General features: G+C 39.3%; 2 protein-coding genes across 2 annotated transcripts in view; one reads left to right on the top strand and one right to left on the bottom strand.

Annotated features, from left to right (window-relative positions):
• The first annotated feature begins 2742 nt into the window (after positions 1-2742).
• On the top strand, positions 2743-9267 carry tyrp1b (tyrosinase-related protein 1b). Its single transcript, XM_067499704.1, has 9 exons — positions 2743-4594; positions 4745-5103; positions 5342-5450; positions 6197-6410; positions 6746-6950; positions 8053-8220; positions 8502-8681; positions 8755-8901; positions 8988-9267. The coding sequence occupies exons 1-9, from the start codon at positions 4434-4436 to the stop codon at positions 9191-9193; spliced, it is 1749 nt and encodes a 582-aa protein (XP_067355805.1). The 5' UTR covers positions 2743-4433; the 3' UTR covers positions 9194-9267.
• Positions 9268-12530: 3263 nt separating this feature from the next.
• si:dkey-92j12.5 (multiple PDZ domain protein) overlaps positions 12531-18000 on the bottom strand; it is a 37593-nt gene continuing 32123 nt past the window's right edge. The window contains exons 37-45 of the mRNA XM_067499288.1: positions 17844-17991; positions 17680-17751; positions 17089-17185; positions 16889-16932; positions 16609-16731; positions 15772-15876; positions 15141-15244; positions 14352-14475; positions 12531-13796 (exon numbers count right to left, since the gene is read on the bottom strand). Of these exons, the coding sequence (XP_067355389.1) occupies positions 13650-13796; positions 14352-14475; positions 15141-15244; positions 15772-15876; positions 16609-16731; positions 16889-16932; positions 17089-17185; positions 17680-17751; positions 17844-17991 (964 nt within the window). The 3' untranslated portion in view covers positions 12531-13649. The remainder of the gene's footprint in view (positions 13797-14351; positions 14476-15140; positions 15245-15771; positions 15877-16608; positions 16732-16888; positions 16933-17088; positions 17186-17679; positions 17752-17843; positions 17992-18000) is intronic.

Genomic DNA, 18000 nt, shown 5'->3' with positions numbered 1-18000 from the left:
AAAAAGGAAAGAACACAAAAGTAATAAAAATATAATTCAGATTGGCTCTAACACTTCCTGACGTTCCAATTCTCTGGTGTTTTCATAGAGGGACGAACATCATTCTTTCAAAAGATATTTTCTCATCTCTTTTTGTGCCATTTAACACAGTGGTCTAAAAATCACAGGTGATCGGTTTGGTTGAGATTTTGTGGTGCACCAAACCAAAACAAATAGAGACCAAATAATGACATACTGTAAGATTCGCATCCTTTTATTAACCATCAAACGATCCAGTGACACCTGCCTGGAGAGACCGGATTTCTTTGCACTATGTTTTGGAGAGTACTACATTTCAAACTTTAAAAGTCAAACAAAAATATAATTTGACAGTAGAAATCAGACTAAACATCTGATTACTGTACTGACTCCTTCCAATAAATGTAAAACCAAAACGACAAATACCTCAGTAGCAGCCTTCGCCAGACTTCATCACAGATGAAACACAATAAGGACGAAGATCTATGAATATTGCTCTGTTAGATTAACTACAAGCTAACAATACGTTTTAACTGCTTTAAGGTTTTTTTTCAAGGTTTACGTGCTCTTACTGAGCTCACAGAGTTCTTTCTGACTTCCTTTTTTCATCTCAATTTCCTCTTACAATCTGATGCTCTGCCCCCACCAAACTGACTAGTATCAGTCTCCTTGTCACTAACACTGGATTTCAAGCCCATTTTCAGCCGACTATATGTGGTGCACTGACCTGGAAACCTGTGGTTCACGAGAACCAACGACTGTTTGCTTCTCAGCTGATGCCCTCCTGGTTGTTTTGTAAGCCATGCACTCAGAAAGCTGCTCAGTGCGTCACAAGAGAGCGTGAGTCCTATAAACCCAGTGCATTACTGTATAATGCCACTATTTTTCCTAATCAGGCAAGTAGCAGTCTTGGATCAATACTAAGCCTAAGAGATTGAGAGAGTCTGACAATATGAACACATCATGTTGGATGTACCGTATGTGATCATATGAGGGCATGTCTGTTGCTTGTCAAAGTGAAAGTGTGCAAACCACAAAGTGAAATGTGATGCTGCCTAGATCAGATGATAACAAAGCAACGCTGAATAATTTAACAGTCAACAGAGTCATCTTGAAATGTGTCCTTGTTAAGAGACTTTACAGCAGCAGTGACAATCCACTTGTCACTGGGAGAGGAAATCACTGAAAACACTGCCAGCAAACAACCAAAGTCACTTTTAGAAAACCATCTTGCTTCAGCAGCAGCATCGTCTGAACACGAAAAGGCACAAAAGGCTGCTCTTTGTTCATGGTGCACAGCAAGGAAAATCAGTGAGTGTAGTATATAATGTGTGGAAACAATGAGAAAAGCTCTATGGCAATAATGTACAAATTTGAACCTACTGTGCTTTTTATTATTGTGAGAAGATATACTTTGTCTTTGCGCTTTGGATGGATTCTCTCTCTCTCTCTTGGCACGGTACACTTCACAAAAGAATCACCCTGATTCATTTTAATTTAGCCAAATAATTAGAACCGCCTATTTAATGCACTCCAGTGTGACTCCAGCATGACTTCACCGGCCACTAAGACCTTAATAATAAACACACAGTAGAATTATATTGTTCTGAATAGTTACAACTTCAAAACTGATAAATGTTAACATTTTAAAAATAGAATCCCCCTTAACCCTGTATTAAATTGTGCATTATCTAATGTTGTGGCTAATCAGTGTAGATTTCCATTCCATTGTGTCCGTTTTATTTGTCACTTTTCTTACTTTGGGTATGTCACTTTCATCCGGTGCACAAAAGAGGCTTAGTAAGCAATCAGGTTAAATGCTTATGTATTATTTTATCTTTTAGACTAGATCTGTCTGAAACTGACCAATAATCCACTTCGACATTTGACACTTTGCATTTTATAACTTTGTTAGCTAAACTGTGTGCTCTTTTCCCTTTCTTCTCCCTATTTGCACACTGGGTGCACAGTCATGGATGCAGACATCATGAGACAGATAGGGAGTGAAATTTGTTATTAAAATATATTTGAAAGTAATGAAATCTGAACATGACCCAAACCCGAACCTTTACATGACAAAAGCTCACCCAGAAAGCCAAGTATTTTGGCTGAAATGTGGCAACAATGCATTCTAGGTAAGAAGCAGCCTTCCATCATACTTGCTTTAGACATCTGGAATGACATGAAGGTAGTAGTTTGGATACCCTTGAGGATAAGTCAACTAGGATATGTTCAAATGTATTCAGCTCATTTAGAAAGTCTTTCACCCAGGACCGTGTCACCAATTAGTCAATAATGTCAAGTGATCTATTTATATCTTGGTTTGTCATTGCCTCCCAGTGCATCTCCTTTACACCTCAGTTTATAAGCTTCTCCATCTGCTGTGGAAGTCATTAAACAAACAGGCCTCAGAATGAGAATCTTATCTTTTTCTCACAGCAACATATTCAACAGCAGTTCGGCAGCCATTATGAACACACCAAATTAAAATGTGCTTGAGTTTTACTGGTACCTTAAATGTCTCATCAAAATGAGCCTGCCATTGATTGCATGTAAAGTAAAGCAGATGGTTTCTTCATTTGTATGAAATAGCTTTTATTGCTTGCATAGTCAGGGATTATTCCTGCTATCAAACAGTCTAGTTTTTTTGTTTTTTGCATTTATCCATTATAACTGCTATGTTTCTGATAAATGCCTTAATGTCCTCTGAACCAGGATAGCAGCATGTCAACCAGCTAATATGGCTTCAACCTTGATCCACAAAGAGCGTCACGAAGACAACCATGCAGTAACCATGTCACGTGTCATGTTCAGCTCCACACAAGACTCTGTTAATGCTGGACCAGGAACAAACTGCTCACAAGATCTCAGGACATCCATCCTCTAGAGGTTCAATTGTTTATTTCTTCCTATTGTACTTAAATAAAACACAGAGCAACAAGCAACTCTCCACACCTGCACCAAGTCCTAATTCACGCAGGTAATCAATGATTTAACCTAACATCTCAATCCCTAACCAAACCCAACAGAGACAACCTTGGATTTCTATAAAAATATTACTTCTGTATATATAACACATTTGTATTCAGTGTGTATGACTGTATGTTGGTTTGCGTGAGTCTATGTGTTAATGAAAGAAAAAGATACTGTTACATGTTTGTCATGTGAAATGAGCACAGTCTTGTATAAATAAGTACACAGGAAGAGCATGTTTAAAAGTGTGCTTACATGTGAGTGTGAATGTGGCAAACTGAATTTGATGTTTATAAGCTTTTTGGGCTAAATGTACCACATCAATTATACTGTAAAAAGTGCAGGGACAACTGTCTTGTTATTTAACAGTTTATAGTTTTGAGCTTGAAAACTTTTGACCTGGATATAATTATATTTCCTCCCAATATTGATTTTTATGCAGATGTTCTTTGGGGTTTGATTAAAAAACTTTCATAATTTTCAAAAAGACATTCTAATTAAGTTATTAAACAGAACAAATGATTAATTTGTGTACACAGATTATCAATAATTTTCCCTCGGCAGGTCTTTGCCCAGGGAAGATAGGCAGATAATAAACTATTATCATGTTGTTACTTGGCTGAATGTGACTAAATTTAAGTATGACTTGAGCATAAGTGCTGTCTCAACTATGAGTCTTTTACTGTGTTAGTGAGCAACCAGGCTGGCGTCATTGGGGTTATGATCACAAGGGATAAGAATAAGAATTTGAGAACCCTCAAGAGTGGCCATGTCTACTGTGTATGTATTGTGTTTGTGCGTGTGTGTGTGTGTGTGTGTGTGTGTGTGTGTGTCTGTGTGTGTGTGTGTGTGTGTGGGTGCTTACACAAAACCCTAGAAAGGTTGGTCATGTGCTCCATAGCTACAATATTTAATCCAGAAGGGAGGAATGGGCTGACTCTTGGGGGGCTGCAGAAAGAGAGGAACAGCATGCACAGTCAGAGGTAGGGGAAACACTTTTTACTGACATATTTTTTGACATGTTAATTGAAACTGTAGTAAGCATAACTTCCAAAAGTTGTATTATAGTTACAGCACCATTTTGAAAGTGGGTGTTAGACTAATACAAATAATCTACTGGCAAAATTAAAGTTACATGTTTTATTTGCGTTCAATCATTTATAATATGCAGTATCTCCGCAAAAGCACAGCTAATTTCTTTGTAACTTTTGTGGGATGGTTGTCACAGTTTTGTTGAAGTCTGTCCTTCACTCATTCCTAATCAACAAGCTTCAACAAACCAGCAAATCTAACTACAAAAAAGGTTGAAACAAATCATCTCTTGCTGTCTTTTATCTAAAGCATTTCTAAACTTGTAAGAGCTGAAAGCTTTTAGCTTTGTGAATTATGAATAATGACTCATACTGCCTTTAGGGGCATGTAAGAAGTAAAGTTTCAGACTAATGTTAAGACGACTTACTTTAACAAGAAAATCCAAACCAAGTGTGTTGCTCTTTAACTTGATTGAAGTGTATGTCTGCAGTGTATTGATTTTGTTTTGTCTCCAATTCAACAAATGTGCTCTGGAATGGGCTAAGCTCTTTACAACCCTGAAAACCATACAGTAAGTGGGTTAGAAAAAGATGTAAAACAACAGTTTTCAACATGTAAGATGTGCCTGCTCTCGCTGACCTACTTTATTTCAATCTTATTAACGTCATGTACCTAAAACACTCCCCTGTCTTTCACCTTCCTTCCCACTAAAATTTGGTAGCACGTGGATTGTGGGCTTTCTGGTGGTGACCCTGTGCGCCACCCTAGCCCTGGCTCAGTTCCCCCGGCAGTGTGTTACTGCTGAGGGACTGAGAAGTGGCCAGTGCTGTCCGTCCCCTACAGGGATTGCAGGGGATGAGTGCGGGTCCAGCACAGGGAGGGGGCAGTGTGTCGCCATCGCGGCAGACAACCGGCGCCATGGACCTCAGTACCCTTATGCTGGCCGTGATGACAGAGAGAGGTGGCCACTGAGATTTTTCAACCGCACTTGCCAGTGTAACGGGAACTTCAGTGGCTACAACTGTGGGCGATGCCGACACGGTTTGACTGGACCGAACTGTGATCAGAGGGTCACTGTGGGTAAGTGGAGGCTGTCTAAACTCAGCATTTGTGACCTAAAAATACAAAGTCTGTTTTTTCTGTTCCCTTTAAGATCTCAGTGGGTCTCAAAGACAGAAACATACATCAGTCAAGGGAATGAATGCAGCATTTTTTGTTGGGGAAAGGAAATGTCCAATTTAATTTTTAATAAGATTTTCCTTTCTTGCATGGTCATTGGTTCCTCTCCCTCCCTTCTCTCCCCCCCTAACATCTCCAGTAAGGAGGAATGTCATGCAGATGAGCACAGCTGAGAAGCAGGCATTTGTGAATGCACTGGACCAAGCTAAGAGGACTGTCCATCCTGACCTGGTTATCTGTACAAGACGGTACATAAGTATTGCAACAAATTTACCATTACAACAACCTTCCTATTACACTGTGTAAGCTTGATTATTACCAAAAAAAAGGCTCAAAAAGGCAAATAATGAAAAAAATGATTCAATTAACTACTTCTAAAGAAAGACTTTGTACTTGTTTTAAGACTGTGGAACAGACAGCCAATCCTTGCCCGAGGACCTGCATGCTCAGTCTAGCTGAGTCTGGCAGTTTAAAGCTCAGTAACAAGCTGTAGCTACGAGTGAACCCATGCTGTGTTTCAAAAATGATCAGTTAAATCATAACATTTCTCGTGCTCATTTCTTTGAATGCCGCAGGTAGAAGAGCAAATTATCAGTTTAGGCAGGAGTAAAGGGATTTCTAATCTTCTAAGTAACAGCTCATAAATCTGTGAATAACCTTCCAAGTCAACTGAGGATTGTAGTAGATTAATTTATGAAGCAATTCTCAGCTGCAGGTAGAAGAACCCTTTTAACCTCCTTATCAAAAAATTACATTTCTTTGGTATTAATGGCCACGCCTAGCTTCTTTGCTACAACTCCCCTAGGCACCAACGTGAGGAAGTACAATGTACATGTAGTGTCTAATACAAATTGTTGTTCAACTAAAAGCAATCATTTTCTCACTCAAGTCTATGTAAATTGCTTTCTGCACTGAAAATTAGAGGATAAACAAGATATTTTAGTGCAGTGTGTAAGTAAAATCACATGGTGACGTGTGCTTCTTCCCTTTTCAGGTACCAAGAGGTTTTTGGGCCTGATGGCAACAGCCCCCAGTTTGAGAATATCACCATTTATAACTACTTTGTTTGGAGCCACTACTACTCTGTCAGTAAAACCTACCTGGGGCCAGGCCAGATCAGCTTTGGAGGTGTGGACTTCTCCCACGAGGGCCCGGGTTTTGTCACCTGGCACAGATTTCATCTGCTGCAACTGGAAAGAGACATGCAGGTGATTATAGACTAAGGAGGGAGAAGGTGGAGGCACATGGAAAGGAAAAGGAAGATGGAAGATGGGGATGGACGGGCTAATGGGGTGATGAAGGAAGTGAGGATGGGAGAAGGGATAATAAGGAGAGGAGGGAAAGATGTCTGTGGGAATTTCATGTTTTCTATGGGAGACTCAGAGAGATGGAGAGATAAAATTCTAATATTCTTAGATAGAACGTGGGAGAAAATACAAATGAAAGTAAAAATGTAAGCTATAAATAACAAAGAAAGTCATTAGGAGCACATTCACTAACTGAGGAGAAACACCTGCTCGCCTCCTTTATTCCATCTATGCAGGACATGCTGCGTGACCCCAGCTTCGCCCTGCCTTACTGGAACTTTGCCATCGGAGGCAGTGAGTGTGACATCTGCACCGATGACCTGCTGGGAGCCAGAAGCACCTTTGAAAGGAACTCCATCAGCTCCAACTCCGTGTTCTCCCAGTGGAGGGTCATCTGCGAGCGCGTTGATGACTATGACACTTTGGGCACCATCTGCAACAGTAAGGACAGTCACAGAAACCCCACGTCGCACCGAGAGTGATGTTGATAAACAGCGTAGTCTCAGCTGCATCTGAAAAGAGGGCAAAGAGCTCATAAAGAGAACATGCAGAACATAAGCCGCTATAAATAATAGCTCACAGCTGTTGTGCAGCATTCAGTATTGTTCCCTATTACTACAGTTTGTCTAAAACAACTATCCATGGGAAATACTGGCTTATTGCAAATTGTCTCTTTAACACTGGACAACCCAAACATTGATAAAGCAGAACATACACCCAGTGCTCATTCAAACTGGTCAAGAGGTTAAGACTGAAATGAAGGAACTGCTTGTAACACTATTGGGGTGATTAGATTTGCACGGATTGGATGCCATTCCACACTGGCACCAGATTACAACCCTAAGCTACCAAGTTCCCTTCAACATTTGAATAGACTTCATTCATACGTTTTTTGTTTTTTTTTGTGGAGTAACTAAGAATGTAAATCCTCCGACGTTGTAGCGCTCCACTACAAACACAAAAAAGGGGGTCCTTTTTTTGAACAACTGAGGGAATTTAGGAACAGGCAGAACATGTGAGCGGCCAACGTGTGAGTGATCTGTCTCATTAATCCCCTCAGAGAGTCATGACAGGCCTGGTATTTCCTGCGTCAACAAACAACATCTCCTTAAATGGGTTACGGGTTGTCTCATTTGTGCATGTGCTTGTCAAGAAAGGAATCTAACAGTCTACTGATTCCTTTGATCTGAAGGAATAATCTTCAAACAGACAGACAACTCAGTGATGTATCCTTGCTGTTTATGTGCTCATGTGTGCATGTGTGTAGGTGAGAAAACACAAAAAAGAAAAAAAAACATGCGTGCAAGAGGAAAACTTCTGTTCAGTCAAAGCTCCCACTCAATACTGTTGACTTTTAACGAATAATTAAAAATTAAACTGCCACTCTGTCATTTTTAAGCCTGATCAAACTAGTCTAGTCTCCCACATAGAATTAGTGACTAAATAATAAAACATTTCTAATCATCTTTCTTTTTGTTCTTGCTGCATTATCTTTTGTTTGAGCGTAAAAATACGCAGTATAAAAGTAATGCTAATCCCCCAGGCACAGAGACCAGTCCCATCCAGAGGAACCCAGCAGGAAACGTGGCACGGCCCATGGTGCAGAGGCTGCCGGAGCCCAAGGATGTGCTGGACTGTCTGGAGCTCAACACCTTCGACACTCCTCCTTACTACTCCACCTCCTCTGAGAGCTTCAGGAACACCGTTGAAGGTGAGCACAGGTGTCGTTGTTTACATTTATATCAGCGCCCGATATTTCGGGCCCTGGATTGTCTCCAGTCATTCAAATGGGGGTATTTAGTCTGCCTCAGCTCACATCGCAGAGCTGCTAAAGTAGCGTGACTGCACACATACACATACTCATACTCACATATACACACTAGATCCTCCACCCACGTGCACATATGGCTTGCTCCAAAACAGCATTTGGTGTTCCTAATTTTGGTAAATGAGTGCTTTCTTATCATGGCTCTGTTGTTCTGTAACTTCTAGGCTATAGCGCCCCCCAGGGGATGTATGACCCTGTGATCCGCAGCCTCCACAACCTGGCCCATCTCTTCCTCAATGGGACGGGGGGACAAACTCACCTCTCACCCAATGATCCCATCTTTGTCCTGCTGCACACCTTCACAGATGCAATCTTTGACGAGTGGCTGCGCAGGCACCAACCCGGTATACCCAGAACTAGATGCAGACAGAGAACAGTCTGAAGGATGGGCAGTAAAAACATTTGTTTTTCCTACAGGTGAAATAGTGTACCCTGAGGAGAACGCTCCTATTGGCCACAATCGAAGGTTCAACATGGTTCCTTTCTGGCCTCCTGTCACCAATGCTGAAATGTTTGTCTCCGCCCCAGAAAACCTGGGATATTCTTACGAGGTCCAGTGGCCAAGTGAGCAGCACACATACACACACACACACACACACACACACACACACACACACACACCCCTTGTGACCCCCCCTTCTTTTTCATAGATCGTGCTTTCACCCTGTCTGAGATTATCACCATAGCCATTGTGTCAGCAGTACTGGTGGTGGCAGTGGTAGGTGCCGTCATAGCCTGTTCTATGCGTGACCGTTCCTTGCACACGGCCGATGCTCTGGAGCCCCTGCTGGGAGAGCCTTACCGACGATACTCAGAGGAGGACCGAAGGCTCGCCAAATCGCAGTCTCTTGTCTAAATTTACGCCTTTCAAAACAGGCCTTAACATGTTCGTTGCTTTTTTCCTTAATGTCCCATTTTCTTCTAATAAAGTTGAACTGGTTTCAGATCCAGAGTCTATGTGTCTGTCAATGCACTTTGCTATAAATTGGACTAGGTGGACTAGGCCTGGTGGCTCTTTTGACTCAAGCATACAGCATACAGATTAGACTGCAGCCAGGAGGTCAGACTGCCTGGAGCAGCTCAGCTTTTAATAATGAGAAAATAGCTATTGGCAGAATAAAGTAAGAAATTACTGCCCTTTTTTCACTCTGGTTATTTAAACTCAGCCATTACATGACTCTGAAAAATGAATGATTAACTCTATTGTCCTTTCTTCAGCTACCACCTACCATGATGCTATTGTACTATTTTCACACACACTTCTTCTAATCATCATAGCTCCCTGTAGGTTTTGATTCTGCGTTTGAACTAGGCCTACTCCCACGTGAATAATGTTAATATATGAAGAGACCACACGCAGGCCTTATTACTAGAGACCTTTTGCTTCAGGCTCTAGTGCTTGTCTAGAGCCTGAGGGTAACTAGCAATTCACACCACTTAACTGTAAAGTTGCTTCTAACCTTCTGAGCCAGATCAAGACTATGCAAATAGCTACACATTGAAAACAATACACACACTGCCCTCGTGTGGATATATAAAAAAAAATAATAATTACACAGGCTTTCATTTGCAAGCAGTTCACTCTTTTCCTCAGGACATAATCATATACTCAACCTTTCCATTTCAGATTAGGACCAGTGTGTTGCTGCACCAAGATAATAACACAAGAAAGGGAAAAAAGTGAAGCATGAGGAGTTGTACAGGATGTGGTTAACCATTTAGGATTCATTTATTATCCCACAGTTTAAACCTGAAAGACATTACAACTTCGAACTCTCCGTGAAATGATAACTCAGCAAAGTAAGTTAAGTAGGAGAGTTTCAACCTACAGCTGTTACATACTGTGCCATAGATGTAGGTACTGTGCACACTGGCTATTATGACGTTAGTAGAAGCACTATTTGGAAAATTTAGCTCAAACAAGCCTGTTCTCTGTGTTTTGTTCTTTGTGATTTAAGGGCCTGAATTTCAGTTTATCTAATAGAATTTCAACTTACATATAGTGGGTTTCAATATATTTTTGGACTCAGTAAAAACTTTTACATATTTAAGAGGCGATACAGCACTACATTGATAACTACAGCAGAACCATTCCAATTCACTTTAAGGGGTGTCAGCATTAGGTGGGGTGGGCGTTTCCTAAAGCATAGTGGGATGTACAGTATGAGTTTCTCTCATACTTCTTACTAATCTAAAAAGTTAAAAAGAGCCAAAATGTCTGACAATAAGATTCTTGTTTTAACAGAGAGATATGTTTTAAAACTCATAACCTCCTGATAACAGCATTTTCTGCCATGCTCCTCTGCTATAACTGCATGAATGTGTTCAATTATTTCTTGCTTCAGGATGTGCTGCTGAGTGAAGGCCTGCCAGTTGCATGGTTGCTTCTCTGAGCCAACTTCCCCATCAGTGCAGTACTTGTGACAATACTTAATATCAGGACACTGCATAGTCCTTGGGGGGATCTAACTTCAATAGCTGCAATTTACCCTAAATTCTAGTGTACTGTAATAGACTTCACAATAAAGTATATCATGGGAATGGGTGGAGAAGAGGGATTTGTTTGGCTCCACCTTCAGTTTGCTGTTCTTGCTGTGAAGAGTAGGTTATGCTGATAGCAAAAAACACAATGCTGATGTGTTATTAATGTGGATAGATGTGACAGTCACACATACAACAACCATTTAGCCATTGCTATCCCAAATATCACAGGATCACTAGTTCCTTTCATGTCAACTGCCATGTAAACCGAAGTCATCTTATTTTTTATAGTCTAAAAATTTGTACACTTTTGCATCCACAGTAGCACTGTGGGTTCGAGAAATGGTGGAAAAGAAGGTGAAAAGGACCATAGGCTGGAAAAGGTCTTATTGCTGGTGAATTCATCCATAAATGTTTCGGGGGAAGGGAATTTAAACCTGGCGGTGAAAACCAGCACATCAGTTGTCTTGATTCATGAAAAGAGAAGAAAGGCATCTGCCTTCTAATATCGCCACAATTATGGGGGAAGAAAATGGGGAAATGTGTAGATTGTTTTTAGACAAAATATCCGTAGCAGGATTTACATTTTTAAAAAGATTAAAAAATAGGAAAACACATTAAATGAAGAAAAAAGGTTTTTACCATTTCTCTATCTTAAAACACTCGTCCCCGCAGCCTTTAGGCAAAGCAATTGTTCATCTGGAGAAGGATAAAACAGACTGTGATGGCTGGGTTTCAATAAAGCTTGCAATGTGAGCAGATGGCTTTGATTAATGTGGAGGCTCCAGACAGGATTTCCCTAGATGCCTCCTATTTCCTAAATGAGACATTTGTGTGCAAATGTATTGTTTATCAAGTTGTCACCAATAAGTCGTAATTAAAGTGAAAGTTCTGTGCATCTACAAAAATTGGTATGGGTTCACTCTCCCCTGGTGTTTACGTGACTAACGCTGAAAACCTCTTTGACCGAATGTTAAACTAATTTCTTCAGCTCTCTTTAGGATTTTGTACTTTGCTGACTTATCGTCCTCTCTTCTACCGTCAGTCTAATCCCTACTCCATGATTTAGTGGTGCCCTGTCATTCTATGCTACACATGCATCACCCTAGCACCTTCACTAAACCTGAGTGAATCTGAATATATATTAATGTTTGACAAAGACAGAGAGGGAGTGCGAGGGCTAAAGACAAAAAGCATAACCATGATAATAAAGCCCGTTCAAGGCAAAAAGCAGTTCACCGGTTTGGAAATAGATGCAAAAATATGCAGAAACGTAGAAAAAAAGTTTTGCATTTATGCTCAAAAATATGACATCAGACTCAGATATCCTTGTTTAACAGTTGAGGAAGCTTAGATTTTCACTTTATTCTGCTCTGCGTCTGTGAGCTCTTAAATCAAACAATGTGATATCCACAGGATGGGCTTATCCTGCTTGGTATTATTTCAAAGTCAAATCTCAAAACATCGGATAAAAAGAAAGTTTCCTGGATTGTTGTCATTCATAATTAAAATGACAATATTTAAGGACTTTTTGGACTATGACATTTTACACGGAGATATATCAGGAAGTAATGTGTACGTAGAATAATGAAAAAACGGAACTAAAAAACTCTAATAAACAAACATTTAATAAAATCACTTTCAATACATGCAGTTGTACAATATCACACAAACCAAGCATACAAGTGTGTTTGTTTTTGCTCTAAGGGCTATTAACACAAATTAAATAAAATAAAAGATCAGAAAAAAAATTTAAATAAAAACCAGCATATCACAGTATAAATAAAGTCATATAAAACAGGAAAACATTTCTAAATAAAATAAAGGTTGCATATAATACTGTAACAATACTTTACTGAATTCCTAAAAATAGATGATCATTTTAAGGATTATGAAAACAGTAATACAGAGCTGATATTTAAATGATCTGGTATTAGCAGCTGCTTTTAACAAATGTGAAAGGTTTTTTTATTCTACCTTCTACCATAAAGTAGCACTTTAAAAGCAGGGGGTTATTGGTAATTATCCATATATAACATTTTATACTAGTTATTCACTAAAACACAGTTTTAATCACTAGAAAACAAGTATAAGGAATAGATTAAAAGCAAAAAATTGTTTTCTAACCAATGTCCTAAAACTTTATTGCCATACAAAAGATTGGCAGATGCACTTGGCATGTTGTGGGTCTTAGGAGTTTATCACAGTAGTTAACGGTGACTGAACACAAGTCAAGAAACTGCAGTAAATATATGTCATTTTGTTTCTCGGAGGTGGTAATTTATTCAACTGTGTGTTTCGATAGGAAATGATGCATGTCAGTGTCTAGCTATCTAGAGAAGACCACACGGGTGGGGCTTGGGCTGTGCCATCATGGTTTGTAATAAATTATATATGGTACAAATGTCTTCAGCAGGATCACTAAGACACACTACATCAACATCGGTTGGCTTATTTATTATGCATGTTAAGTATTTTGGTTTCTATGTGCATCACTTTCATAATTATTTAAAGAATTTCCAGTTTTTATTAATATCATATAAGAGAGTCATATAACAGGAACACATGAGTTCTTATAATAGGTTTACAGTATTTTCATTTTTTATATTTGTGTGGATGTAAACACACTCAGGCTGTGTTTGCAGGCAGCTACTCTAAAATAAATGCAGATTAATTTCCACACTCAGTGTCTATTCTTCATAAGATTTTAAACACCTGAACTTTCCAGTTTGCCTCTGCAGGTCTTTGTAAAGCAGTTCTAATGTGAAGCAGCTACATCACTTAAGGGCTACTGTAAGACATAATCAAAAGGAGACACATTACGCCAAGTGTCAGGAGAGTACAGTAAGGACAACAGATCCTTTGGTCTTTTTGAGGATGTCCACAGCTTCAGCATGAGTCACCCCCTCCAGGCAGTGTCCATTCACAGCTATTATCTGATCTCCACGTTTCAACCTGCCGTCCTCTACGGCTGCCCCCTGCAGAGTACAAAGACAAAGTGCATGTCAGAGATCACAACAACTCATATGATATGAGAAATGTAGATACAAAAGGAAAACAAAACTGTAATAACTGAAAAGTACTGTAATTGATTGACTGCTTAAAATTCAATATTATTGCAGTACAAATAAAGGGTACACATTGAGCCACGATTTCTTATTCAAAAATACAACCCCATTTCAAAAAAAGCTGGGACGATGTGTACAACACAAATGAAAACAGAATTCAATAATTTGCAAATTTCATCAACACATATTTTATTCACAATTGAACATAAACAACATGTCAGATGTTAAAACTGAGGCATTTTACCATTTCATGGTAAATATTAGCTCATTTTGAATTTGAATGTGCACTATGTGCTATAAGTTTTTTATGTGCTATTGTGAATAAAATGTGGGTTAATGAGATTTGCAAATCATTGCATTCTGTTTTACTTAGGTTTTACACATTGTCCCAACTTTTTTGAATTGGGCTTGTAAGCTGTGCTGACAATAGATATCAGAACCAGGATTTGGGGGACACTGTCTCACCTTGTTGAAGACAGTTTTGATGTAGATTGGCAGATCCCCGTGAGGGCTGCCGAACCCTCCTACGATGCTGAATCCCAGACCTGAGGAACCTCTCTCCAGAGTGATGGTCTTATACATGCGAGCACTGTGGGGACAGAAGTGGACGCATTCGTGGATCACTGTGCGCATGCATCTGAAAAGCAAGCGTGGCTCTAAATAGCTAATAGTCTTTGTGTTTTCATGAGTTGTGTATGTCTGTAATAAAGGAATGTCATCTGACCGGGATTTACAATCAGTGATAAAAGAGATGTGAATATTTAATGTGCTGCATGATTAACTGTGATGAATCTCAGAGTTATTATAGAGATTTGACACCTTGTCAGAACTGAAGAGACATACTGAAGAACACGATTTCTCAGTGTCTGGATTGGACTCTTTTTCACAAAGGGTTCAAGCAGACTTTAGACTATTAAAGTTTATTTATGTATCTTGAATGATATTACCACATCACATATCGGATCTTCAAGTTTCAGCATCTTCAAATGTATTATTTAGTTTGATATACTGTCAAAACCCCTGATGTCTTCTTTTTACAAATGAATAAAACAAAGGAAATTTGTCTTTGTTTTATTTTCAGGACAACTGTTGAAAACAAAGTGGGGTACAAATGATGCACACACACAGTGTCTGCACTTCCCTGTTATTGTCAAGGTATTTGACTTTGTCCTCATTCGGTACATAAACAAGGAGGAAACCAAAGTAAAATAATAAAATACAACAGCAGGAGACTGTCAGCAAACTGATTCTTACCAGAGGTGGTTGTGCAAGCAGGGCAAGCTGCTGGGTTGACCTAATGACGGTGTTTGGACATCACTGTGGTCCAGTATACTGCATTCACTAGAGCCTGATGTAATCTAGACTCACACAGCACAAACACACGCGTGATAAAAGAAACATCATTAACCTAGTTAGTCATTAACACATTGGACAATAATAATAAAAGGCATCCTATTCCTGAACAATTGCTGGGATTTGTTTTTAAATCACACAGTGCAATTGTCAAGAAAATCTGATATCCAGCTCCTAAAAAAACCATCCTTTTCTCTCTAGTAACAAAAACTAGAAGCCTTTGGACATAAAAACAAAGAAGAGTAAACCAGTGTCAGACCATCCTCTTAAAGTACGGCTTTCATACATATAGTAAAATGTTAATGATGAAGGAACTCCTGAAGCTCTAAAATATCTCATTTAATTTCTCGATTAAGTCTATTATTTATTATTATATATAATATATTTACGTTGTTTGCATGTGAAAAAATCTCCTAGTGACTTTACTGAAGTAATTCAGACTTAGGGGAATCACTTTATGCTGCAGTACTACAGTGCCTTCCTCTGACAACACTGAAGACTTGCTGACATTAATGTATAACTGTGACGTTACCAGTAGACTGATGGTTCCGGTGGCGTTCTTCAGCAGGTCTCTTGCCTCATTGTGAGTCATCCCCTCCGAGAACACATCATTGATACTGAGGATCCTATCTCCTGTCTGAAGGACAGACACACAAACATAAACCCTCTTACTTATGAGGAAACTTTGTTGAACTAAAGTCTGGAGGTTTATTGTAACCAAATCTATTCTAATCTGTACCTCGGGCTTTACCCTCAGCTTGCATTACACTCATCTGTGGAGAACGTGAACTTATGTCACACTGTTAGCTGTTGGGGGATCATCTTGTAAGGTATGTGCTCAGCCTGCTATGGTTTGCAATAGATTACCTGCATACCTTTTACTTTGTTTGGCTCGCAAATAGTTTAAATCTTTCAAATTTTAATGGAGATGAGCCAAACTTAATACTGCACTCCTTTACTGACCTACTATGGCAGCAGCACTGACCTGTTGACCTTCAGAATCATGAGAGAAACTCAAAACACAGACCAACGCATAAACAGAACAGCAGACGGATCCTCTCAAGACAGTACACGAAAACAAAAATTCAACACATTCTCTATAGCAACTTCAACAAATGATTTGTAAAATATATTTAAAAATCTGACAAAGACAACTTTGAGTGGCTTTTTGTTCCTTTTTACCACAATTTAAGCTGATTGTAATTTCATATTCAACCCTAAAACCAAGTCCTTACGCAAAAATAAAATGTATAACTTATGGGAACCAAGTGTTTGTTCCCATGATATAATGATAATGATAGATGTTTGTCCCCACAACATGATGTATACACAAAACACACGCAGATACATGTACATTGGCACTCCCCACCTGTAATTGCTGTGTTTTGGCAGCCAGTCCATTGGTATCCATGGCAGCAATAAAAAGAGGTATGTTGCCATGGGGACTGCCCATTCCTCCTGCTACACTCATGCCCAGGGAATCACATGTACCCTGTGGTGATACCATACACTTATTATAAAAACTGTTAGTCAACACCAATGAATCACGTGGCAGATGCTGCACATGTCATTAACAACTATTATTAATGAGCCAGGTGTCTAGACAGGTAAGAGTTTGAAATTCAGCACTGAAATATTTTATGCCTCACCTTTTGTATTACTACTCTTCTGATGTCAGGATAGTCTTGAAATGCTGTGGGTAGAACATATATTTATGTTTGTATATGCAGTTTTAAAATGTTAACATACATCAGTTGGACATCTGAAAGGTGTTATTTTATTATTCTCGGGGAAATAATAAACATACACCTATGTTTACAGACAATATTTATACAACAGTGCTACTCACTGTAGCCTCCTGTTTTGTCATCTGTCTCCCTCTGGTGGCCAAAGGAAGCCTCACATCCACTTAAGGGAGTCAGGGTAGAACAGTCGGAGTCTTCACTCTGGATAAAACACAACTTAAAGTACTCCTAGGTTCACAAAGTAGTATTGTTAAAATTGCAGATATGAGTATTTGGACAACAGACTACATCAAACTATGCAGATTTAAGAAAGTCTGGATTCTAGAGTATTAATCTATATCAATCTATGTTACTGACCACTTCATTAGGTACACCAGTACTATCTAATGCAGTCTAATATAGCTCTGCCATTCATTCTACTTTTACAAAGTTTTCACCAAATGTTAAAAATTTTCAGTTTTTAAGTTGAAATTGTCAGAAAGATGATAATTGTACTCTCTGTTTGCGTATTATTGAGGTCATAGTGGGTGGCAGAGTCCTACTGAAGTGCATTATATTAAGAGGTGGTTCTAATGTTTTGGTCGTCTCATTTGTTTCAAATAGGGTGGGTGACTATAAGAAAATAGGGTAAAATCAACATCTAACAACATCATCCATCCATTGTCCTAATCTCTAAGTCTCGAAAAACCGTTTACCTGACTCCGCTGTGAGTACTGCACTCCAGCTTTGAAACGAGCTACCTCCAGATGTAGTGCTCCACTGCAATTCTGAGAGCAAAGTGACACATCACGCATGAGATGACTATAATGCACTAATAATTTTTTGTCTTTTTGTATGTATAGCTGCAAATCTGTCAGACCTGCAGGAGCGTCTGTGCATGTTCCTGTGATGCTGCGCGGACGTCCTCCCCATTGATTGACAGAATCTGGTCACCTTGCAACAACCTGCCATCTAAATCCACTACACCCCCTCTGATGATATCTGACACAAAGATGCCCGTATCATTCCTGTTGAAA

This window comes from Channa argus, chromosome 3 (genome assembly GCF_033026475.1).
Source record: "Channa argus isolate prfri chromosome 3, Channa argus male v1.0, whole genome shotgun sequence".
NCBI lineage: Eukaryota > Metazoa > Chordata > Actinopteri > Anabantiformes > Channidae > Channa > Channa argus.
This window is presented reverse-complemented; position numbering and strand designations above follow the sequence as displayed.

Bases quoted from the DNA above. Each gene is read 5' to 3' on its own strand.
- tyrp1b (XM_067499704.1), top strand. From the start codon at position 4,434: ATGTTAAGACGACTTACTTTAACAAGAAAATCCAAACCAAGTGTGTTG. The intron at 5,451-6,196 runs GTACATAAGTAT...TTCCCTTTTCAG, and splicing joins CTGGTTATCTGTACAAGACG to GTACCAAGAGGTTTTTGGGC. The intron at 6,411-6,745 runs GTGATTATAGAC...CCATCTATGCAG, and splicing joins AACTGGAAAGAGACATGCAG to GACATGCTGCGTGACCCCAG.